The sequence below is a fragment of the Prunus dulcis genome, chromosome 6, assembly GCF_902201215.1.
Source record: "Prunus dulcis chromosome 6, ALMONDv2, whole genome shotgun sequence".
Taxonomy (NCBI): Eukaryota; Viridiplantae; Streptophyta; class Magnoliopsida; order Rosales; family Rosaceae; genus Prunus; species Prunus dulcis.
The window spans coordinates 19,298,970-19,325,252 of NC_047655.1; the positions used below are offsets into that span (position 1 = coordinate 19,298,970).

Here is a 26,283-nt window from a genome sequence, read left to right on the forward strand (position 1 = left end):
AGGTCTATATTGAAAGACCCCAATTATTACACTAAATTAAAAAAGAATTTAATATGATAAGGGCAAAATAATAATTACAAACTACTTAAAATAAAATATAAAGTAAAATCCTCCCATGTTTTTCTTTCCACTACTCCATCTTCCTATCTCTAATAACTAGTATATTTTCTCTCGTTTATTCCTAAACAAAGTTGACTGCAGGTGTGTGAGCACAATATATATTGAGAATATGTATTTTTTTTGGGCCAGAATATTGAGAATATTTATGTTTTGCTTGAAAAGAAAGATCTCCAACCGATGGTTCAAATGAAAAATTCTATCGTAAAAAAAGAGGCTATTTAAATATACTACCGGAAAATTGGAAAAAGTCTTGAAGTCAGTTGCAGAAGATACTTGCCAACTGCTCATATCCATCTCTTAGTTGTTAATATATTTTTGGGTCTTGTTTTGCTCTTAATCATTACTAGCCTTTTTCGGGTCAAGTGTGAATAGGCTCTTCCTACCTCCCCTCCCCATGCTTTGATCGAATGTTTCTGATTTATTGGACTACGGTTTAAAAAAAATAAAATTAATCAGAGGGTATTTGAACGAACATTTAAAAATTTGACCATTAAAGTGTTTTGCTTTATATATAAGAAAATTTGACCATACAAACATTAAAGTGTTTTGCTTTATATATAAGGAAATTTGACCACGCAAATTAGACACGTAATTCCATTTAATAAGATTTTGTTTTGTTGAGGATTTTTTTATTGAAAGCGATGATAGTATATTAAATTCATGTATACTACATGGATTTTAGTACTCGAACTCAAGACCTTGTTTGGGGGTGCAATTACTCCAAACCATTACAAGCGATATTTGCTAAAATGTGAAACCTAATATGAAATATTTGTTTGTGTGAATTTTCTATGTATTTTTCTCCTTATAGGAGATCATATTTATAATACAACAGAACTTTAATGGGTAAGTAAATAATAAATTCATATTTTTATTTATAGTAGGAAATCAGGAATTAAAGTGAATCAAATATAATTATAATGGGAATCCTTGGTGTGTAAGGAAAGAAAGTCAATAGTCCACAAGTCACGCCAACACTCCCCCTCATGTTGGTGCATAGATGTCGCCAATGCTCAACTGGTCCAGTAAATTGTGAAATGCTTTATTTGAAATTGTCTTTGTCAAAATATCCACCAATTGATCCTCGGACTTTAAGAATGGAAACTGAATCACTTTAGCTTCGAGCTTCTGTTTGATATAGTGTCGATCTACCTCAATATATTTGTACGATCATGTTGAACTTGATTCTATGCAATAGCTATTGCAGCCTTGTTGTCATAAAAGAGATTTATTACAGATGTAGGTCTATACCCAAGTTTAGTAAGCAACCTCTTTAACTAAATGAGTTCGCAAATTCCTTTGGTCATACCTCTGAACTCGGCTTCTGCACTGGATAAGGCGACCACCTTATGTTAAATACTTCTCCATGTAACTAAATTACCTCCCACGAATGTGAAGTAACTGGATGTGGATTTCCTATTTGTTATACTTCCTACCCCAATCTGCATCTGTGTAACCATCAATATTCAGATGACCATGCTTTGAGAACATAAGTCCTTTTCCAGGTGCAGACTTCAAATATCTAAGTATCCGAATAACTGCATTCATGTGGTCTTCACTCGGAGAATGCATAAATTGACTACATATGCTCACCGCAAAAGCAATGTCTAGTTGAGTATGAGACAAGTAGATCAATCTTCCCACTAACCTTTGGTATCTTTCTTTGTAACTTGGAACTTGATTTGGGTATACTCCAAGATGATGATTATGAACAATAAGAGTGTCTACAGGTTTGCAATCTAGTATTCTTGTGTCTGTCAATAAGTCCAAGACATATTTCATTTGAGAGAGAAATATGCCTTGTTGTGATCGGGCTACCTCAATCCCCAATAAATATTTGAGTCAACCTAGATTCTTCATCTCAAATTCAGTAGCCAAATAGTCTTATAGCTAAGATATTTCATGTTTATCATTCCCAGTAATAATCATGTTGTCAACATAGATTATTAAAGCTGTTACCTTCCCTTTCTGATGTTTCAAGAACAAAGTATGATCTTAGTTACTCTGTCTGAAACCATTGTTCTTCATTGTCATGGTGAACCGTCCAAACCATGCACGTCGTGATTATTTCAGTTCATACAACGCTTTTCGTAATTTGCATATTGTTCTAGTCTAAGTAGTAAGGCATATACTCCTCATTCGTGAGTTCTCCATGAAGGAAGGCATTCTTTACATCAAACTAGAAGGCATGCAATTGATCAGGTGAACTTTGGTGACAATAGCATCATTCAAGTGATGGCGAGGAACATAAGCGCCAATTAGAAGTTCTCAGGCGGTTTCAAGAAGATGTCGATTCTTTCATTCAGCAACACCATTTTGTTGTGGTGTCTGAGGACAAGTCGTCTCATGGATAATTCCAAATTATTGGAAGTAAGCCTAAAAGTCATGATTGACAAATTCTCCACCATTGTCTGAGCGAAGAATATGTATTTGAGCATTGAACTGAGTTTTCATCTATTTATGGAAGAACTGAAAACAGGAAAACACTTCGTTTTTATTCTTCAGCAAATAAGGCCATGTCATCCGTGTACAATTATCTACAAATGTGACAAACCACCAAATGCCAGAAGAAGTAGTGATAGGTGAAGATCCTCAGACATCAGAGTGAAGTAATGTAAACAGAGTAGTACACTTGTTCGTACTTAACGGATAGGGCACATAGTGACTCTTAGCCAAAATACAAGTGTTACATGTGAAGTCAGAGTCCTTAAAACCTGAGAATAAATATGATATAAGATGCTTTATATAACTAATAGACGGATGTCCCAATCGACAGTGCCACGACCAGATTTTCTTTTGTTTGCTACCAGAGGGATGCGTCACACTGTTAGCCGTGCTAGGACTGAAGTCATCTACATAATATAGCCCCCTATCTTAGTATCACGACCAAGAATCTTCTTAGTGTGAATATCCCGAAGCAAACAAAAACTCGAGTAAATGAGTACACAACAATTCAATTGTTCAGTAAGCTGACTAACAGACATCAATTTATTGGATAAGGATGAAACAAGTAAAGTATTATATAGTGAGAGAGAGGATGAGAGTGCAACAGTGCCAGCCCATGTCATAGGATAAGTAACTCCATTGGCATTAGCAATACAAGTTCTTCAAGGTTGTGTAGTATTCAGAAAATTATTAGGATCAAATGTCATATGATCAGTTGCACTGGAATCAATTATCCAGTTCCTAGAATCAATCTTATCCGAAGTATGGAATCCATAACCAGTACCGTTACTGGTCGTATAACGTTGTGTTCAATCTTTGAGAGTAGCCCACCATACGGGGTAGCCATGCAATTTAAAACAAGTCTCACGAGTGTGTCTCAGATCACCACAATATGCGCAATCTCGTCCATGTGTCGTGGTTGTTAGTTGGGAAGTCATAATTTGTGCAGCGGAAGATGCATAAGATACAGGTTTAGTAGGAATCCGGATTAGGATCTGAGCCTGAGTCGGGGCCAGTGTCAGAGTTGAAGTCGGGATTTGGGTCCGAATCAAAGACAAATTCGGGGTCAGGGTCATCATTGGAGTAGGAGTCGGGCTTGGGTTCTTCAAAATAGGATCCTGATTCAGGATCGGGTTCGGGGTCGTCAAAATAGGATCCTGATTCACAATGTAGTTCTAGGTCAAAGTATGCATCTGTAGGAGCTAAGCCACCTGGGCACTCAACTCGGCTATGGTTGGTTGAGAAGGAGAGAATGAATCGGTGGTGCTACCTCCATGAGGGTTGAAAAAAATCATCAACCCCCATAGCGGAGACGGGGTTTGAAACTAGAGTCAACAATTCCAAAGATCGCCGCTCTGATACCATGCTAAAATATGAAACCTAATATGAGAATACTTGTTTGTAGTAATTTTCTGTGTATTCTTCTCCTTAGATGAGGTCATATTTATAATACAACGGAACGTTAATGGGCAAGTAAATAATAAATTTATATTTCTATTTACAGTAAGAAATCAGGAATTAAAGTAAATCAAATATAATTATAATGGAAATCTTTGGTGTATAAGGAAAATAAGTCAATGGTTCACAAGTCACACCAATAATATTATACTTTAATCTATTCTAAACTACGGGGAGAGAGATTTAAACTCAGATGCAAAATGGAGAGCACATTTAATCTAACCAACTTGGCTAAGTCCATATCTACATAATATTTTTTTTTATTTGATAGGAAAATGGGCAATAGAAATGGTCTCTCTCTGTCTCCCTCTCCAATTAGTCAATAGTTGCAATAAGACCAGTCTGGTTATTATATAGTTGTTGGTTATGCTTAACGGCGATTTATAATTGATAATTGATTATATCCGTTGTGTTGCATTGTGTTGCATCAGAGCCCCACCCACCCCAACAATGAAATCCTTATTGTTGTTCACCTGCTCTTCCATATAATTTGATCTCCACCCAAAACCAGTTTCAGCCCTCCTGATCCTTTCACTAAATTGTATGTTTTTTTTTGTTTAGGCTGATACGAAAGAAGGCCATTATGGCGACAGCCACAACAGACCTCTTGATCTGCAAAGTTGTAGCCATTCTTGAGAACGAAGCAGCCTCCATAGCTGGTGTTGGTGATCAAGTTGATGAGATTAAGCAGGAGCTGGTCTTCATGAAGTCCTTCTTGGAGGATGTCGACGGCAAGAAAGCGCACACACAAGTAGAGAAAGCGTGGGTCGCAAGCGGTCGAGACTTGGCCGATGATGTTGGAGACATCACTGATGAGTTCATGTATCACGTGTACGAGCAGGAAAGCGGAGGCCGATTTGTGAGATGGATCAACAAAACCATTCACTTTCCAAAGAAGCTTTTGCTAAAATATGAAACTATAAGAGAATATTTGTTTGTGGGAATTTTCTGTGTATTCTTCTCCTTGTAGGAGGTCATATTTATAATACAACGAAACCTGAATGGGCAAGTAAATAATAAATTCATAAATCTATTTGCAGTAGGAAATCAGGAATTAAAGTAAATCACTTACAATTATAATAGGAATTCTTGGTGTGTAAGGAAAGTAAGTCAATATCCACAAGTCACGCCAACACTCCCCCTCACATTGGTGCATAGATGTCGCCAATGCCCAACTGATCTAGTGAATTGTGGAATGCTTTACTGGAAATCGCCTTTGTCAACATATCCGCCAATTGATCCTCGGATTTCACAAAAGGAAACTGAAACACTTTAGCCTCAAGCTTTTGTTTGATAAAGTGTCGATCCACCTCAACATGTTTAATACGATCATGCTGAACAGGATTCTGTGCAATTGCTATAGCAGCCTTGTTGTCACAAAAGAGATTCATTGTGGATGTAGGTTTATACCCAAGTTCAGTAAGCAACTTTCTTAACCAAAGAAGTTCACAAATCCCTTTAGTCATGCCTCTGAACTCGGCTTCTGCACTGGATAAAGCTACTACATTCTGTTTCTTGCTTCTCCATGTCACCAAATTACCTCCCACGAATGTGAAGTAACCCGATGTGGATTTTCTATCTGTTACATTACCTGCCCAATCTGCATCTGAATAACCATCAATATTTAGATGACCATGCTTTGAGAACATAAGTCCTTTTCCAGGTGCAGACTTCAAATATCTAAGTATCCGAAGAACTGCATTCATATGGTCTTCACTTGGAGAGTGCATAAATTGACTGACAACGCTCACCGCATAAGCAATGTCTGGTCGAGTATGTGACAAATAGATCAATCTTCCCACTAACCTTTGGTATCTTTCTTTGTTAGTTAGAACTTGATCTGGATAAACCATCGAACACCAGAAGGAGCAGTGATAGGAGAAGGTCCCCACACATCAGAGTGAATTAACGTAAATGGAGTAGTACACTTGTTCGTACTCAACGGGTAGGGCACACGGTGACTCTTGGCCAAAATACAAGTATCACATGTGAAGTCAGAGTCCTTGAAACATGAGAATAAATCTAGTATAAGATGCTTCATATAACTAAAAGATGGATGTCCCAATCGACGGTGCCACAACCAGATTTGCTTTTGTTTGCTATCAAAGGAATGTGTCACGCTGTTAGCCATGCCGGGACTGAAGTCATCGACATAATATAGCCCCCCTCTCTTAGTACCATGACCAAGAATCTTCTTAGTGTGAATATCCTGAAGCAAACAAAAACTTGGGTAAATGAGTACACAACAATTCAATTGTTCAGTAAGCTGACTAACTGACAACAATTTAGTAGATAAAGATGGAACAAGTAAAGTATTAGACAGTGTGAGAGAGGATGAGAGTGCAACAGTGCCAGCCCCTGTCACAGGATAAGTAACACTATTGGCATTTGCAATACAGGTTCGTCGAGGTTGTGTAGTATTCAGAAAATCATCAGGATCAAACGTCATATGATCAGTTGCACCGGAATCAATTATCCAACTCTTGGAATCAATCTTATCGGAAGTATGAAATCCATAACCAGTACCATTACTGGTCATATTGCATTGTCCTCGATCTGTAAGAGTAGCCCACCAATTGGGGTAGCCATGCGATTTAAAACAAGTCTCACAAGTGTGTCTCGGATCACCACAATATGCGCAATCTGGTCCATGTGTTGGGGTCGTTAGTCTAGAAGTCATAATCTATGCAGCGGAAGATGCATAGGATACAGGTTGAGTAGGAATTGGGATCGGAATATGAGCCTGAGTCGGGGTCGGAGTCGGAGTCAAAATCGGGATCAAGGTCTGAATCAGAGACAAATTCGGGGTCGGGGTCATCATCGGAGTGGGGGTCGGGGTCGTCTTCGGAGTCGGGGTCGGGGTCATCGTCGTCATAGTCGGGGTCGGGGTCGGGGTCGTCAAAAGAGGATCCTGATTCTGGATCGGGTTCGGGGTCAAAGTCTGCATCTGTAGGAGCGGAGCCATCTGGGCACTCAACTCAACGATGGTTGGTGGAGAATGAGAGAAGGAGTCGGTGGTGCTACCTCCATGAGGGTTGAAAAAATCATCAACCCCCATAGCAGCGGCGGGGGTTTGAAACTAGAGTCAGCAATTCCAAGATCGCCGCTCTGATACCATGCTAAAATATGAAAACTATAAGAGAATATTTGTTTGTGGGAATTTTCTGTGTATTCTTCTCATTGTAGGAGGTCATATTTATAATACAACGAAACCTGAATGGGCAAGTAAATAATAAATTCCTAAATCTATTTGCAGTAGGAAATCAGGAATTAAAGTAAATCAATTACAATTATAATAGGAATTCTTGGTGTGTAAGGAAAGTAAGTCAATATCCACAAGTCACGCCAACAGCTTTGGTATAAGCGAAGAATAGCGAACAAGTTAGAGAGAATCACCAGAACGATCAAAGCCTTTCCAGAGAGAAATCAGAGATATGTTTTTTTTTTTTTTTTTTTTTTCTGTAGAAGGAAAAAGTACTTATGAGGATGTTCACAAATGGATGCAGAACAAAGCGGAGGCTTCTCTTTTCCATAAGGAAGATGAACTTGTCGGGATTGAAGGCAAGAAGCAAATGTTAATGGGATGGCTGATGGATGAAGGGAAGCACCAAATTGTTGTGTCCGTGGTCGGGATGGGAGGATCAGAGAAGACAACTCTAGTTGCAAGGACCTTCACCGACGACATTGTGAAGAGCCATTTCGAGTGTTATGCATGGATTACCGTTTCACAGTCTTATGTGATTGAAGACTTGTTTAGAAGATTGATCAAAGAATTTTACCAAGCAAGGAAGGAAGAGGTTAAGGCAGACTTGAATTCCATGAGTTATAGAGAATTGCTAGAGATTTTGGTGAAATACTTGGAGGCTAAAAGGTATCTGGTTGTGTTGGATGACGTGTGGGATATCAAACTTTGGGAAGAAATAAGGTTATCATTTCCAGATAAACAACTTGGAAGTCGTGTCATGCTTACAACTCGAAGAGAAGACATAGCATCCTCTGTTTTCGGAGTAGAAAGCCATGTTCATCGGATTCAACCATTGGAAACCAATGATGCATGGGAGCTCTTTTGCATGAAAGCATTCTCAAGTTATCATAACAAATCCTGTTCACCCGAACTTCAGCCTTTAGCTCGGGAAATCGTGGAAAAGTGTGAAGGCCTTCCTTTGGCGATCGTGGCCTTAAGTGGTCTTATGTCTTCTAAGAAGACATTTTCAGAGTGGAGCCAAGTCTGCAACAGCTTAAATTGGCATCTGGCGAACAATTCTTTGCGGGAACCTATGAAGAGCATCTTGTTGCTTAGTTTCAATGATTTTCCATATCGGTTGAAGCAATGTTTTCTTTATTGTTGCCTTTTCCCAGAAGATTATTTGATCGTGAATAACAAGCTCATTAGATTGTGGATTGCTGAAGGATTTGTTGAACATGTGAAAGGGTTCACAACAGAACAAGTTGCAGAGAGCTATCTTATGGAGCTCATTTTTCGAAGCATGATACAAGAGAGGCATTACGACACGGAACCAGCATGTAAGATGCACGATCTTATGCGAGAGCTTGCTTTGTCCATTGCAGCAAAAGAAAAGTTTTGTGCTGCATATGATGGGAGCGAAATAATAACTGAAGAAATTGGAGCCATTCGCTTGTCAATTCAAACTACTAATGGAGAAATTGAACAACGCACAGGTATGTCACGCCTTCGTTCTTTTCTTATCTTTCCCACGGACATATTCTCGTTCTCTTTTTCAAAGACATCGCCTTTCGAATTTAAATTCTTGAGGGTTCTAGATATGGAGGATGTCCCAGTTGACATTTTGCCAGATTACGTAATGTATTTATTCAGTTTAAGATATTTAAGTTTGAGAAGAACTCGGATCAAGGAGCTTCCAGAATCCATTGGGCAGCTCCGCAACCTTCAAAGCTTGGACATCAGGGAGACAAATATACAGGCACTTCCAAGGGGCATTTCAAAATTGCTCAACTTGCGTCATCTACTTATGAATCGTTACACACGTGATTATAAGATCTTCAGAAACCTCATTGGGATGAAAGCACCATCAAATATTAACATGTTGAAATTACAAGCTTTGTCATTTATTGAATCAGAAGGAAATATTCTTAGACTTATTGGAAAGATGACCCAGCTGACGACCCTTGGCATTACAAATGTCAAAGCAAAAGACGAGAAGGACCTATGTGCCTCACTCCAAGAAATGAAGGTCCTTTGCCTCTTGGATTTACGGGCAGCGAATGAAGAGGAATTTCTTCAAGTTGACGCGTTATCTTCTCCACCTCCCCTGCTTGACAGACTTTTTTTGTCAGGGAAACTGGAAAAGGTACCGCATTGGTTTTGTTCACTCAAGTCGCTCACATTTCTGGGCCTGCGTTGGTCTAAACTTGAAGAAGATTTATTGCCTCACATCGAAGCATTGCCGTCTCTGAGATGGCTTTGCCTTAACAATTCCTATGTAGGGACAGAGATGTGTTTCAGAAGAGGTTTCGTAAAGCTTAGATATTTGGAGTTGTTTGGTTTCTCATTGTTGAATAAGGTAACTATAGAAAAAGGGGCGATGCCAAATCTTGAGTTCTTGAGCATTAAAAGATGCTCTAGTTTAGTGGCATTGCCTCAGGGTTTTGAATAACTTACTAAACTAGAAGGATACGGATTTGAGAATGTCTCAGAGCAACTTATAGAGTCCATACAAGAAGGAGGTGCGGATCATCCAAAGGTGCAACACTTGCGTCCGAAATATAAGTATGTCTTCTATCCTTGCATCGAATTAATTTCATAAATTTAATCATTTGAACTGTACTTAAAACAAGAAAATATTGTTCTCATTCTCACCCTCTGTTAATGCATATCAAACCATATAAATCCTTCCAATTGAAATTCATGAGACACACAATACATTTATATGCATATGCATTGAAGTTTTGTTTGATAATTACCTTATTGCTTTTGTCCTTTTTGTATATTTTGCAGAAACAAGAAGTCCAAGAATTGAAGTTTTTACCTAGTTTGTCCCAGGAAGAGCCTGTTCTTGTGTGAAGCGTGAAGATTGATCTCGGCTTCTTTTCCGCCTATTTTAAATCGAATAGCAGTATAATAGTATATCCAAGATTCTGTTAATAAATTGCGACTTAAATTTTAAATTTTTTGGGTGTAGTTTACACCTTTGACTTCAGCAGTTGGCAACTGTATGTCGATGATTTGTCTCTAAGATTTGGACGATATGTACTTTTATGTTCAGTGTGTAAAACATATAGGCTAAATACACAGTACTTTTAATATGATTATATGCTGGGAAGAACTGTATTGAATTAATGCATATAAATATCAAAGGTTCCTGCTCTCACAAATCATCTGAGAAATACTTTTGACCCGAAGGTTCCATCAATATTTGAAAACCAGTTAGTAGCACACGAAGGTTCTGACTTGGGATGATTTATATGGCTTTACAGCCAGCCATTAACAGAGGTGTGAATGAGAACAATTTCTTGAACACAAGTTTATGAAAGTCAATGGAAGCATAAAAGATACTTACATGTGCTTCTTACATGTCTCGTCGACAGTTAGCATCCTTACATGATACACACCTCCTTCTCGTATGGATTCTGTAAATTGCTTTGAAACACTCTCAAATACGTATCCTTGTAGTTTAGTAAGGTGCTCAATACCCTGTGGCAATGTCTCTAATCTCAAGCACTTACTAATGTCTAAGAACTCGAGATTTGACATCACCCCTTTTTTTATAGTTATCTTATTTAAGAATGAGAAATTTAGAACCTCCAAATATCTAAGATTTACAAAGCCTCTACTGAAACACAACTCTTTTCCTAATAGACGAATTATCAAGGCAAAGCAAACGTAGAGAGCGCAATGCTTCAATATGGGGTAGTAAATTTTCTTCAAGTCTAGAATCACCCAGAAACAAATTTGTGAGAGTGGAGTGAGCAAAACCAATGTGGTACCTTTTCCAGTTTGCCGCTCAAATAAAGTCTATCAAGGTAGGGAGGCGGTGAAGGCAAATGCCTCAACTCGAAGAAATTCCTCTCCATCAGCTACAAATAAAAACAAGCGGGAAAGGACGTTCATCTCTTGAATTGAGGCACATAGGTCCTCCTCGTCTCTTTCTTTCACATTTGTAATGCCAAGTAACGTAAGCTGGGTCATACTTCCAATAAGTCTAATAATGTTTCCTTCTGATTCAATATATGCCAAAGATTGCAATTTCTTCATCTTACTAATACTTGATGGTATTCTTACCCCAATTGCCTTTCCAGAAATCCCTCTTGGAAGTGCCTCTATATTTGTCCCCATGGTGTTCAAGGTCTGAAGGTTGCGGAGCTGTCCAATGGATTCTGGAAGCTCCTTAATTGGAGTTGAATGTTAGATTGTCTGGCAGTTTATCAAGTGGGACATCCTCCAAATCTAGAACCTTCAACAATTTAAGGTCAAAAGGTGATTTATTTGAGAAAGAGAATGAGGATAAGCCAGTGGCAAAGACGAGAAACGAACGAAGCCGTGATATACCTGTGCATGATCCAATTTCTCCATTAGTTGTTTGAATTGACAAACGAAGTGCCCCAATTTCTTCTACTGTTTCACTCCCATCATGTACAACGCAAAACTTTTCTTTTTTTGCTATAGACAGAGCAATCTCCCGCAAAAGATCGTGCATCTTACATGCTGGGTGGTAATCTCGATACATTTCCTGTAGCATGTTACGGAAAACGAGTCCCATAATATAGCTCTTTGCAACTTCTTCTGGGGTGACCCCTTTGACATGCTCAACAAATCCTTCAGCAATCCACAATCTAATGAGCCTATGATTTACGATCACATGATCTTCTGGGAAAAGGCAACAATATAGAAAGCATTGCTTCAATCGGTATGGCAAATCATTGAAACTAAGCAACAAGATGCTCTTCATTGGTTCTAGCAAAGAATTGTTGGTTAGATGCCAATTTAAGCTATTGTAGACTCTGCTCCACTCTGTGAGTGACTTCTTAGAAGACAAAAGACCACTTAAGGCTACAATTGCAAGAGGTAGGCCTTCATACTTTTCCACAAGTTCCCGAGCTAATGGCAGAAGTTCAGGTGAACAAGATTTGTTATGATAACTTGAGAATGCTTTCATGCTGAAGAGCTCCCACGCATCACTCTTTCCCAGCGATGGGATCTTGTGAACATGGCTTTCAACTCCAAAAGAATAGGATGCTATGTCTTCTCTTCGAGTTGTAAGCATGACTCGACTTCCAAGTTGTTTATCCGGAAATGAAAACCTTATTCTCTCCCATAGAAGTATATCCCACACATCATATACAACTAGGTACCTTTTAGTTTCCAAGTAGTTCACCAAAATCTCGAGCAATTCGTTATAGCTCATGACATTTATGTCTGCAGGGACCTCTTCTTTCCTTGCTTTGTGGAATTCTTTGATCAATCTTCTAAGCAAGTCTTCAATCACGTAAGATTGGGAAACAGTAATCCAAGCATAGCACTCGAAATGGCTCTTCACAGCGTCGTTGGTGAAAGCCCTTGCAACTAGAGTTGTCTTGCCTGATCCTCCCATCCCCAACACGGAGACAATAGTTTGGCGTTGCTCTTTGTTCATCAGCCATCCCATTAAAATTTTCTTACTGCCTTCAATCCCAACGAGTTCATCATCCTTATGGTAAAGAGAAGACTCCGCTTGGTTCTGCACCCATCTGCGAATATCTTCAGAAGTACTTCTTCCTTCTACAGACGCTTATACCAAAGCTTCTTCGGAAAGTGAATGGTTTTGTTGATCCATCTTGCAAATGGACCGCCGCTTTGCTGCTCATACATGTGATACATAAACTCATCAATGATGTGTTCAACATCATTGGCCTCTAAACAAGAAGAAGAGGATGAGATTTAGGGATTTCAAGAGAAGAAAGATTAGAGAAAAACAAGAAGCAAGAGAGCTCTGTAAACCAGTATTTCTTATTAGATTGATTTATTAGAAACACAGCTTTTGGTCCAGCTTTTGTACAGTGCACACTTCCTAATATTATGCTAACAAACTTAACAGAAAGCACGTGAGCTGTACATGAGACTTAACAATCTCTTAACTAAAACACATGGTTAACATGGCCAAGTCTCGAACGCTTGCGACCCACGCTTTCTCTACTTCTGTGTGTGCTTTGTTGCCGCCATCGACATCCTCTAAGAAGGATTTCATGACCACCACCCGCTATGGAGGCTGCTTCACTCTCAAGAATGGCTACAAATTTGCCAATGAAGATGTCTGCAGCAACTGATGCCATAATGGCCTTATTTTGGTAAATGCTTAATCAAAACAACAAATCTGAAATTGATTTAGGGGAGCAATCAATCTTATGTATATTCGTAAAAGCATTTAAGTAATCGTTGTTATAAGAGGAAAAAAAACAACTGTTGGGAATATGCTCTCTCAACTGGCCAATATCACATTTCGCAATAAGACAAGTACGGAGATTAAACAACTGTTGGGGATTCTCCAATGCATGTGATGATGAATGGATTGTGATAACTTTAAGTCATCCGAATCGATTACATTCGCCTAGTAAACAATGGTAAACAAGTAATGCCTGCCAAGGTATTTGGCGTTTAGGATCTCTCCATCAAGATATTAAAAGTTTATGCCAGCTGATACACGTTAAGCAAGTTCTAACAAATTTTGACGGAAATATCAATAAAACATCAATATCAATTAAAATTAAATAAAAACCTTTGAGATCTATGTTTATTTTAGTCAATTATTAGAAATTAATCAAACTTAATTGTTTGGTGGGCTTGTGTGGCTTGTAGGATAGGGATTATCTTCGAACCTTCCACGGGAATGAGGCAAGTATTTTCCTTTATATATACATGCATTGAAGTTAATTTGTTTCATAATTACCTTGCCCAGTATATAGTGCTCATGTGTTGGATTTGAATGTTTGACTTGGCTCAATGTGTGGCCTACTATGTGGTGGTCTCACGTGAGGGAGCGTGTTGAAGAATATAAATCTCACATTGAAAACTTGACAAAATAATTACAACTTATAATAAGTTGTTCTACTATTAATTGCACCGAGGCCTTTTGTAATAAAACCCCACCCTTTTGGACTTTATAAGTGGTTAAGTTGGGGGTAATATCGGTGTTGCTAGTAGTGGATAGTAGTTTAAACCTTTCACTCTTGCTCTCTATTTTACCCAAACAAACCCTAATTATTCTAATTCAAAAAAAAAATAATAAAGAAAAATAAATCAATTTCCAATCTCTGCACTCACAGCCTCGGCCAAAAGAAACTAATGGAAACCCAAGGGGGATTAACCTATTGCACAAATGCAAAGCAACCCAGCCAAACTTCGACAAGAAGAAAAGCCACTCAGACGTTCGATTTAGCCACTATCTAGTTCATTGATTTCTTGGCGATGTGGATGAATAAAAAATTCAGAATCAGATTATCTGAGAAAAATGCCATTTCCGTGGGATACTACTCCATGGAAACAAATAAGAAAAAGAGAAACAAAGATTGGATTTTGTTATTGTGGAAATAGAAAGAACAAAACTGGGCGAAATAATGATTCTGTTGTCCTGTTGGTGATGCACTGAAAAACAAAAGATAGGTTTGTAAAGAACACCTAGTGAAACATATAATAAAACCAAGACTATATAATTAGGAACAATACCGACAACTATTTTATTGGTCTAAATAAGGGTTCTAGAATCATAAATGACTAGCTATATGCTCCCTAAATTTGTTAAATTCTCATCGTAGTTGAGAATATAAAGCCAAAGAAAACAAACCCAGAACATATGAACAAAGAATTAAGGAGCTTAATCCTAATCATATCACTTTAAGCTGTTCAAACTTCAACTAAGGCCTACGTCAACCCTTTTTTTCTTCAAATCTAATCCAAACAACCCATAAGTTCTCAACAAAAAAAGAAGAAAAAAGTTGAATTTAAATTGTGGGCATTGTCTGATCCATACCACTTGAGAATTAAGCAACAACATAGGATAAAAAAAAATTTCCATTAAGATTAATTGATAAAGCCCATCGATTGGAAAAGTTCATCGAAACTAAAATAATTTTGAGAATCTTATTTGAAACCTGAATAAAACGTTTGAGATTACCTACCCAAAATTTGAAGAATTGGGTTTTTAATATATATATTTTTCCTTTTATCGAGTAAGAAATAATTAACACTGTTGAAAATAGAGTGCAAGTTAGAAAATTAAGTATAAAGAAAAAGAAATAATATAAAAGTAAACTAAAAGGAAATTAAAATAAAGTAAGAGTAAAATAGGAAAGAGAGAAAACAAAGACGAACAAAATTGATTAAAAAATATTTAAAAAATAAAAAAGAGTGTAAGTAGACAAAAGAGAAGTGGAAAAATGAAAAAAAAAAACCCTCTAGAAACCATATTTGGAGTAACATACAAAAAATTGTGTAAAATGTTAGCGAGATCCTAGCTTAATTAGGATATTTATTTCCTAGTTTATTAGGATTATATTTCTTTCCTTTTGTACAGATATTGTGTAATTAGGATTTTATCTTTTTCCTAGTTTGACCCTACTAGGATTACATCTTTGTACTACAAATGACAGGACCCGACCCAATTTTCGCTTTGGAAACCGAGCCGACTCCTGTGTGTGTCCGACACTTGGCGGATGTCGGGCACAAATAACCTTTTTGTCCTTTCCTTAATTAAGTTTCTTGACTTCTGCCGAAATTTCGGCAGAGTCTCCCCTGTAATTTAACCAAAACCAAAAATCTTCCACCTGTCAAACAGTCTCAAAAATCCTACCAACAGCCAGACTAATTCAATAGACAAATCTTAACTCCAGGTTCTCAAGTTCAACGAGATATCAGAGCATATTTACAAGATTACAAAGAAGTTACAACGAACTCCTACACTTTAGTGGTGGGTCGGGAACTAAGCTGATGGCCCGAATGGTTTCCTTCGTTCTTCTACGGCCTGGGGGCGAAAAACAAGTTTAAAAGTGTGAGTGGACAAAAATAATGCTCGTGAAAATATTTGAGAACATAATAACCCCCGTTTGAAAACATAGGGATATAGAACTAAAATCTGATCATAATCAACTCGAGATATTCAAATAAATATAAATAACATGATTATAATCACATACTAAACAAAGATAGATCAGTATAACTCAAATGAATTTACTAATAAAAATGAGTAAGCAATAACTGCATTAAAAGCTTTAAAATCCTTTAAAACTGCCACTGAATTGTACCCCTGATAACCGTTAATTCCCTGGCAAGTCTCGGGCGTCACACAGGCTACCCGAGCCGCAAACTGGCGAAATCAGGGGACTATGATCAGCCTGATCCGCCGGCAGATCCTCGATGACACCAAGTCACGCGAGTCGCTCAGGCAGTGTACAGGGGACCGTAGTCAGCCTGATCCGCAATCCTGGCAGGTCTCGGGGACACAGAGTCAGCCGAGCCGCAATCCTGGCAAGTGTCGGGGACACAGAGTCTGCCGAGCCGTAAATCCTGGTAGGTCTCGGGGACAAAGAGTCTGCCGAGCCGCAAATCCTGGCACTCACGGTCCGAGCGTCCCCGGAACTCGTGAGGCAATTCAAGTGCACTGACTAACTGAAATCAGACCGGACGTCCGTCGACATCGGTCCAATTCTGGGTAATCACCACTGTAGGGTGGGTACATGGTGGTCAAAATCACTGTTTCTGATAAAAGCTTATATCCTCTGAATTCTGCTAACTCTGAACTAAACTACTGTTTCGGCTCAAAAATCTTAAATCTGTTACTTAGCTAATTTTCATAAAAATCAAGGGATTTGCATAATAAAATTCTTGCTAAATCACTTATTCAAGATCAAATATAAAATATAATTATAAAATCTTTTTAAGAAAGAAAAGTCCACTCACAGCTGGTTCGAACTACTTCGACCCTCCGAAGGTTTCTCCTGCTAGTCGGCTGGACCTCTGATGCCTGATTACCCATGAATAATAAATCAGTAAACCGCTGAATAAAAGAATTAAATTAAACACCCTGCCCTCGGCTTCTAGAAGTACGTGCCTTTCAATTCAAATTACTCCTATGCCCACATTAGCCTTTTTCAAATGCTTGGAACAGTCTTAAAGGGTCCGACGCTCAACTAAGCGATACACTGCCCGATCGGCCGACCCGGGACCCCGTGGGTCCACGATCTCCAATAACCAATCTGGGCTTCCCTGAAGGTTCCTTACAGAGAGGGAACCATGTTCTGTGAGTTTGGTCCAAATCGGGCGGTCGGATTGGCCAAAATCGCATTATCCCTTAAAACTCAAACCCTAGCCCCAGGGTTCGCGATTCCGGAGTATCCGGGACTCCGATTCGCGATCCGTCGAATCCTACGCGATCCTGAAATCACGTAGACCGACATATCCAAAATTCAGCGCGATCCGACGGTTTAATGACACTGCACTCACGGATCGCGCGATATGGAAAATCCGTTCGGGGCTCAAACGGACTCCGAATTGAGATCCGCGAAATCCCACGCGCTCGTGACGACACGAGGGTCACAAATCTTCACAGAATTACATCAGTACCCTCGCCCACGCGCTCCAGCACGCGCGGGCAGCTTTGGGTGTCCAAAGCGATTTCGGGTGGCTGAAAAATCTCGGAACCAAGACTCCAAACTCCTACCCTAGGTAAAACACCCCATTTGGAGTCACTTTTGTTCTTGGCCCACCCCCAAAAGGTGACCAGAAATAGTAGTTTTGAAGGGCCGAAGTTTCGGCCAAACTTCAAGTCGAAAATCGAACCCCTTAACGCTAAAATCGATCGAAGCCCATATACCCATCAGCTAGAGCACGAAAAATAGCTGAGAAACCATACCTTACTCGATCGATTTGGTGTCGAAACGAAGGAGAATTTCGAGCTGGAAGTTTGGGTAGCTTCGGACGAACCTCCGTCGGAAAACACGATTTTCCGGCCAGCTCAGAGCGGCCCCGGGGTGGAGGTTGGTCAGGTTGTGACGGCGACACGGAGGTGGACCCGTAGGTCCCTACGGCGGAGATCGGCTCGGCCTGTGGTGGCCGGGCCGCCGCCTGGAAGTCGAACGGGCGCACTGCCCAGTTCGCGCGGAAGGAGAGAGAGGAAGAGAGAGAAAGTGACGGGAGAGAGAGAGGGGGTATAAAAATCTGACTTTTTGACCAAATTATCATTTTGCCCTTCGCGGTTTTTAGACCGTAACTTCTTCGTTACGACTCCGATTCGGGTCTACTTCGTGTCTACGAACTCCTTTCGACGCGCTCTACGCAATGACGTAAGCGAAATTCCCAAATTCTTTCTCGATCAAAAAATCAAATTTTTCCCCATTAAAATATGCGAGGGCAAACTTGTCTTTTTGCAAGAAGATATTTTCCTTACTTTTTAGATATTTTCTTCTTTTTTAGATATTTTGTTTTGGGTTCTTACAATAAATACATTCTTTTGAAGAATGAAATATTAATACAACCTGAAAAATATTTTACCTATATTATTTGACTTAAAATAGAACCATTAATATTATGTAGATATATATATATATATATTTAAAAATAAAATAAAATATAACATACAAAATCCAAAAAAAATGAATTTAAAAAAAAAGAAAAGGAAACACATGCACTAATATCATTAAGTGGGGGTACAATGTATGCGTGGGTAAGGTTTATGTGTGAGAGAAGTAGCAAAATTGTGCGTTGTAGAGAAACAAAAAAAAGTCGTGTCATGATTACAAGGGTATTAGAGACAATTTTAGAAATAAATAACCATCAGCTTTATTGAAAAAGGACCGTGAAGTAAAATTTCAAAAGTACTGTCCTTAATCAAGTGGGCTCTCATTCTGGAGTTATTAATTATGTTCTCCCTTTATATTCAGGCATTTTATTTGTTTACAACAAAAAGATGCAAAAAAGATCCTTTCAAAATTCAAATATAAAAACCTAGGGGCAAAATCATCCAAGTAAGATAAAATTTCTTTATCCAAAAGAAATTTCGGGGTAGATCGTTATATTTTACACGTAGTTAAGATTGTTCGATGAGGTATGTCTAACTTGCCAGTGCACGCCTTTTGACTCTATAACAGTTCCTATTAACGCTTGAGTGCCCATCATCACAGCTCCAATTGGCGTCTTTTTAAACATTATAAAGTATAATTATCCTTAAGTAAGCGCACATTATGAACAAACATAAAACATTTGCTCAATTAATATGACAATAACATTCCCATCCCCGTTCTCGCTCCCCATCCTCATTCTCGTCTCCCCCCTTCATCCCTGGTATGAAATTTCGGGAAATTCCGGTCCCCGTCCCCATCGGGAGATTATATCCCAAATCTGACCCGAATCCTCGATTATATATTTAAACAAATATAAAAACTATTCATATTACACTTCAATTTCAACTTAAACTATCATTCAACTTAATTAAATTCAATTGAACTATAAAATTTCATTCAACTACTCAAATTCATTTAAATTCAATTTGAGAAAAATAACAAAATCATATATTATTCTTAAAGAAAATGGGGTAAAAATTAATGAAACTAATACAACATAGTGTTTTCATCAACAATTCATCATCAAGATGAATGTCCTCACTCAATGGAAAACGAAAAAATCTTGCGCAAGAAAGGGATATGTGGCTGTACATACAGCTGCTAAATTACAACTGTCATGCTACTTTAATAGACTAATCTAACTTAACTTAATATTATTTAATTAGTTATTTATACATTAAAACTTTTTAATTATTATATTATGTTATATATATTTATTAATTGAAAATAAATATATCATTTATTGGGCTGGGTTCGAGGATGAGGAACTTGTGATCACAACATGAAGAAAACAGACCCACTTTTTCAGCAATAACTTATGATCATCTCTCTCTTCTAGCAATAATAAATATATCATTTATTGCCTTACCCTATACATTTGGGCATCGACCCACCACCACACAATGGAATCTTATATTTATTTCTCTGGGTTTATCGCAGCTATGGTCCCTCAACTATACCCGTAATTGCATTTGGGTCACTGAACTCAATTATTAGTTGCAGAGGTCACTCAACTATGTGTTTCGTTGCACCAGTAGTCCTTCCGTCAAGTCCGTAAGTTTTTTCCGTTTAAAATGATGACATGGCAAGATCTATCCAATTATTGATGGGCAAATGTGACTTTTCAGTTAGGATTATTTGTAGCAATGATCCCTCAACTCTACTTGGAGTTACATTTTGGTCACTTAACTCTAAAAAATAGTTATAGAGGTCACTCAATTAGGTGTTGTGTTACACCATTAGTCCCTTCCGTTAGAGAGACTTGACGGTAGGGACTAACGGTGCAACGAAACACACAGTTGAGTGGCATCTGCAACTAATAATTGAGTTCGGTGACCCAAATGCAATTACGGGTATAGTTGAAGGATCATAGCTGCGAAAAACCCTTATTTCTGTTCTAGCAATAAATATATCATTTATTGCCTTACCCTATTTCTGTACATTTGGGCATCGACCCACCACCGCACAATGGAATCTTATATTTATTTCTCTTCTAGCAATAAATATATCATTTACTGCCTTACCCTATTTTTGATTTTTAAATTTTGTGTTACATCCGGCTTATTGCTCCCCGGAATCAATTCTACATGTGTTGTATGCATAGCAAAAGTGTGTGTTGGGTAGCAGAAAGAGAAAAAATAATGTAAAAACCATACGATAATTATAGAGATGTCGTGTTATGATTACAAGGGTATTAGAGACAATTTAAGAAATAAAACCATCAGCTTTATTGAAAATAGGACCGGATGATCAGTAATTTCTTGCCGCACATACCGTGAAGTAAAATTTCAAAATTTCTGTCCTTAATCAAGTGGGCTCGCATTCTGGAGTTACTAATCATTTTCTCACTCTATAATCCGGCATTTTATCTGTTGACAATAAAAGGATGCAAAAAGATTCTTTCAAAATTCAAATCTGAAAATCTAGGGGCAAAATCATCCAAGTAAGCAAAAATTTCTCTATCCAAAAGAAATTTCGGGACATGTCGTTTTATTTTACACGTAGTTAAGGTCGTTCGGTGAGGTTTGTCTAACCGGCCAATGCACACCTTTTGACTCCATAATAGCTCCCATTAACGCTTGAGTGCTCATTTGCTAAAATATGAATATGGTTTGAATACTTTGGGTTGTTCTTTATTTTTCTCCATAAGGAGGTATATATAAGAGTTTACATATGAAGGTTTTACAAGGAATTAGATATAGTAAAGAATTAGGAAAGTATCTCTTAATTATACAATGATTTATCACTTATATAAAAAATAGGAAAGTAAATCCCTTAATTAATCAAGGAAGTAAATCTCCTTGATTAATTAGAAGACTCACGTCAACACCATTATCACAACTCCAATCGACGTCTTTTTACACATTATAAAGTATAATTATCCTTAAGTAAGCGCATATTGTGGACAAACATTTGCTCAATTAAATCAGAACTTCCAAGAGCCAAAAGTTTCTATTTTTTTTTTCTTTTGAAATAAATCAGAACACCTTCAAGAAAGGAAAAAAAAAACAATATTGCATCATGTGCATGCCCATCTTGCACGTATAGAAATATCACTGTCATCGTGTTTTTGATGTTTTATGTTTTTAATGCGCACAAAAAGAAAGTTCGCATTAAAATATTTTAATGTTGATTGTTAAAATGTGGGCCTTGCATTTTTAGTTTAGTTGAATTAAATTACTATATTTCAGCCAAAAAAAAAAACATGTGCAGAAAAATTAATTTTTTAAAAAATGAATAAAAACACATTAGATGGGAGAGGGATGGGGATGGTATTGTCCTCGCCTCCATCCTTGGTATGAAATTTTGGCGAATTTTTGACCCCGATCCCATCTAAGAATTATACCCCAAACCACGCCCGAATCCCCAATTATATATTTAAAAAATATAAAAACTATCCATATTACATTTCACTTTCACCTTAAACTATCATTCAACTTAATTAAATTCAATTGAACTATAAGTTTCACTAAAATACTCAAATTCATTTCAATTCAATTTGACAAAAATAATAAAATCATATAATTTTCTTTGAAAAAATGGGGTAAAAATTAATGAAACTAATACAACATATTGTTTCATCAACAATTCATCGTCAAGATGAATATCCTCACTCAATGGAAAACGAAAAAAACTTGCGCAAGAAAAGGATATGTGGCTGTACATTATGACAAGACCCGGCCCAATTTCCGCTTTGGAATCCGAGCCGAATCCTGTGCGTGTCCGACACCTGGCGAATGTCGGGCACAAATGACCATTTTATCCTTTCCTTTTTCCAATTTCTTTTATTAATTTCCTTTTCAGACATCTGCCGAAATTTCGGCAGAGTCTCCCTTGTATTTTGACCATACCCAATTCTTCCACCTGTCAAACAGTTCTAACTAACACACCAACTGCCAGATTAATACATCCAACAAATCTCAACTTCAGTTTCTCAAGTTCAACAAAATATCAGAGCATTTCTATACATATTTACAGATCCAAGAAAGTTACACGAGTTCCTACACTTTGGTGGTGGGTCGGAAACTAGGATGATGGCCCGAGTGGTGGATTCCTGTGCACGTCTACTGCCTGGAGGGCGTAAAACATTAAAAGTGTGAGTGGACTAAAATAGAGTTCTCAAACATTTTATAACATAATAACCCCCACTGTAAAAATATTAATCATCATACAACTGAATAAATATTTATATATAAACTGCACTGAATTAGGGAAATTCCAAAGCGTTCACATAAATATATACAATACCAAGGCAATATCGAGTAACATCGCTGTAATCCGTATTTGCATAAAAGCACTGAAATTCTTTAACCTACCACCGAGGTGTACCCTTGTAATTCTGTTAAAGCCTCTGTAAATCCGTCAAAATTCCTGGCAGGTCTCGGGGATATAAAGTCAGCCGAGCCGCAATTCCTAGCAGGTCTCGGGGACATAAGTCAGCCGAGCCGCAAATCCTGGCAGGTCTCGGGGACATAAGTCAGCCGAGCCGCAAATCCTGGCACTCACGGTCCGAGCGTCCCCGAAACTCGTGAGGCATAAATCAAGAGCACTGACGTAAACTGAAATCAACTAGATGTCCGTAGACATCGGTCTGACTGTGGATAATCACCATAAATACATGGACACATGAGGGTCTAAATAGAACATCTGATAATTTCTGAAAGCTGATAAATTAACTGTAATCTTAATGCTCCTACTATGTTGTTACATAAAGTTCAAGGTCTGCTGCTATTATACCTCAATATATATAATAGTATAAAGCATGCTCAAGATTTACTGGAATACTTATTCAAGATCAAATATTGAAATTCATTTGCATAAAATCATTTCTAAAAGAAAGGTCCACTCACAGCTGGTCCGAGCTAGCTGGACCCTTTGAAGGTCCCTCCTGTGGATCTGCTAGACTCCTGGTGCCTGATTATCCAAGCATAATAAATTAATAAACTGCTGGGTAAAAAGAATTTAAATTAAACACCCTGCCCCAGGCTCCTAAAAATACGTGCTTTTCAATTCAAGCTACTCCTATGCCCACATTATGCCTTTCAGATACTTGGACCAGTTTTGGAAGGTCCGATGCTCAGCTAAGCGATAACCTGTCAGATGCGCCGGCCTGGGACCCGTGGGGTCCACGATGTCCGATGGCCAATCTGAACTTCCCTGAAGAGTTCTAATAGTGCGGGAACCAAGTTCTGCGAATTTAGTCCGAAACGGACGGTCGGATTAGCTAAAATCGCGTTATCGCTTAAAATCCAAACCCTAGCCCCAGGGTTCGCGATTTCGGAGTATCCGGGACTCCGATTCGCAATCCGCTGAATCCTACATGATCCTAAAATAATATAGAACGACATATCAGAAATGGGGTGCGATCCAACAGCTCAACGACACTGCACCCGGGAATCGCATATTATGGAAAATCCGTTTGGGGCTCAAACGGACTCCGAATTGAGATCCGCGAAATCCTACGCGCTCGTGACGACCCGATGATCTCAAAACTGCCCAGAGTTACTTCACCACCCTCGCCCACGAGCCCCAGCACGCCCGGACAGATTTGGGTGTCCTAAGCGATTTCGGGTGGCCGAAAAATCTTGGAACCAAGACTCCAAACTCCTATCCTAGGTAAAACACCCCATTTGGAGTCACTTTTGTTCTTGGTCAACCCCCAAAAAGTGACCGGAAACAGTAGTTTTTGGCGGCCGAAGTTTCTGCCAAACTTCAAGTCGAAAATCGAACCCTTTAGAGCTAAAATCGATCGAAACCCATATATCCATCAGCTAGAACACGAAAAATAGCTGAGAAACCATACCTTACTCGATCGATTTGGTGGAGAATTGAAGGAGAAAATCGAGCTGGAAGTTTGAACTGGAAATCCGGCGAAAATGGAGTTTTCCGGCCAGATCCGGCTACGGCAACTCCGGCGAAGGGTCAAGAAACGTCGGTGGCCGAGTGGTGGCTCGTTTGGTACCAACGGCGGAGATCAGTTCCAAGTGTGGTAGCCGTGGCGTCAAGAAGAAGGAGGAAAGGTCGGGGGGTTGGAGGAAGAATCGGGAGGAGAGAGGGAGAAGAGAGAAAAAAAAAAATGACGGGAGAGAGAGAGAGAGAGAAAAAAAAGAAATCTGGTTTTTAAAAAAAACAACTTCGAATATTTACGGTTTTGCCATTGTTGATGTTTTGATCGTCACTTCTTCGTTACAACTCCGATTCGAGTCTACTCCGTGTCTACGGACTCGTTTCGTCGTGCTCTACGCAACGGCGTAAGCGGAATTGCTAAATTCTTTTCCGATCAAAAAGTCAAATTTTCCCCCATTAAAATATGCGAGGGCAAAATTGTCTTTTGGCTTGAATAAAGAACTCTTAATTTTTAGATATTTTGGTTTGGGTTCTTACACATTATACATACAGCTACTAAATCATAGCGGCCATGCTACTTTAATAGAGTAATCTAACTTAATTTAATATTATTTAATTAGTTATTTATACATTAAAACTTTTTAATTGTTATCTATATATATAAAGCAAAAGGTAGAGAATGATGAAACATTCAAAATACCAGAAAATATGATGAAACATTCAAAATACCAGAAAATGCCCTTGATTAATTCAAATATTAAAAATTGAAATTACTAATTAAATGAAGATAATATGGTAAATTCACATTTTTTTCATACTAAAAAAAATTAAAATTAAAAACAAAATCTGATAATAGGTCCTATTTTTATGGAACATAACTACCCATGTATTTGATATTAAAAAAAAAACCCATGTTATTTTTTCTTAATTCTAAAAATAAAATGTACAAAATAAAATATATATTATGTTATTTATATTTATTAATTTAAAATAAATATATCGTTTATTGGGCAAAATGATGGAATCTAGTTTTTCAGCAACATAATGAAAGCAAGCCCACTTTTAAAGCAATAATAGACCCATAGCAAGATGGAATCTACTTTTTCGGGTTTCCAGAGCAATAATAAAAACATAGCAATAACTTCTGTTCATAGTCAATTTTGAAATTTCAATTACAATTGTACAACAATATATATAAGGAGATTGACTCCTTGATTTGGCGCCACAATTGGAGGGGAGACAAAGGAGACAAACTAAAGTGATAAAGAACAAGTCAACACTCCCCCTCAAGTTGGTGCATGGATGTTGCACATGCCCAACTTGTCTAGAAACCTGGAGAACTTGTCACTCGAAACCGCCTTAGTGAGAATATCTGCTACTTGATCGTCCGTTCCTATGGGAGGAACCTCAATTACTTTGCTATCTAGCTTCTCCTTAATAAAGAACCTGTCAACCTCTACATGCTTGGTCCTATCATGTTGCACCGGATTATGAGCAATATCACGAGCAGCTTTATTATCACAAAATAACTTCATCGGCTGACCACATTTGACCCCCACATCTTGTAATAGAAACTTAAGCCACAAGAGTTCACAAATACCGAGTGCCATGCCTCTAAATTCGGCTTCTGCGCTTGACCTTGATACAACATTCTGCTTCTTACTTCTCCATGTTACTAGATTTCCCCCAACAAAGGTAAAATACCCGGATGTCGAGCGCCTATCATCCGTTGATCCGGCCCAGTCAGCATCCGTATAGCACTCAATTCTGAAATGCCCATTTCTTCGAAATAAAATTCCTTTACCAGGGCTTCCTTTCAAGTAACTCAATATTCTCATAACTGCACTC

At 38.2% G+C, this 26,283-nt stretch overlaps 1 protein-coding gene, 2 long non-coding RNA genes and 1 pseudogene across 3 annotated transcripts; 1 reads left to right on the forward strand and 3 right to left on the reverse strand.

Moving 5' to 3' along the window:
• Positions 1-4,606: 4,606 nt before the first annotated feature.
• On the forward strand, positions 4,607-10,066 carry LOC117630413 (disease resistance protein RPM1-like). The gene is made up of 3 exons (XM_034363144.1): positions 4,607-4,882; positions 7,530-9,566; positions 10,001-10,066. Exons 1-3 carry the CDS (start codon positions 4,607-4,609, stop codon positions 10,064-10,066), a joined length of 2,379 nt encoding a protein of 792 aa, XP_034219035.1.
• Positions 10,067-10,558: 492 nt separating this feature from the next.
• Positions 10,559-13,311, reverse strand: LOC117630414 (annotated as a pseudogene).
• Positions 13,312-15,863: 2,552 nt separating this feature from the next.
• Positions 15,864-17,921, reverse strand: LOC117632939. Its single transcript, XR_004586541.1, has 3 exons — positions 17,883-17,921; positions 16,931-16,994; positions 15,864-15,995 (listed from the first exon to the last, which is right to left on the reverse strand). It is a non-coding gene; the product is annotated as an uncharacterized LOC117632939 (long non-coding RNA).
• A 4,517-nt stretch (positions 17,922-22,438) lies between these two features.
• On the reverse strand, positions 22,439-24,656 carry LOC117632515. The gene is made up of 3 exons (XR_004586478.1): positions 24,392-24,656; positions 23,439-23,502; positions 22,439-22,659 (listed from the first exon to the last, which is right to left on the reverse strand). It is a non-coding gene; the product is annotated as an uncharacterized LOC117632515 (long non-coding RNA).
• Positions 24,657-26,283: the final 1,627 nt, after the last annotated feature.

Excerpts from the sequence above, each read along its gene's own strand:
- LOC117630413 (XM_034363144.1), top strand. The coding sequence starts at position 4,607 with ATGGCGACAGCCACAACAGACCTCTTGATCTGCAAAGTTGTAGCCATT. Across the intron at positions 4,883-7,529 it reads AGGAAAGCGGAGGCCGATTT|AACAAAGCGGAGGCTTCTCT; the intron begins GTGAGATGGATC and ends AAATGGATGCAG. Across the intron at positions 9,567-10,000 it reads GTTTCTCATTGTTGAATAAG|AAACAAGAAGTCCAAGAATT; the intron begins GTAACTATAGAA and ends TATATTTTGCAG.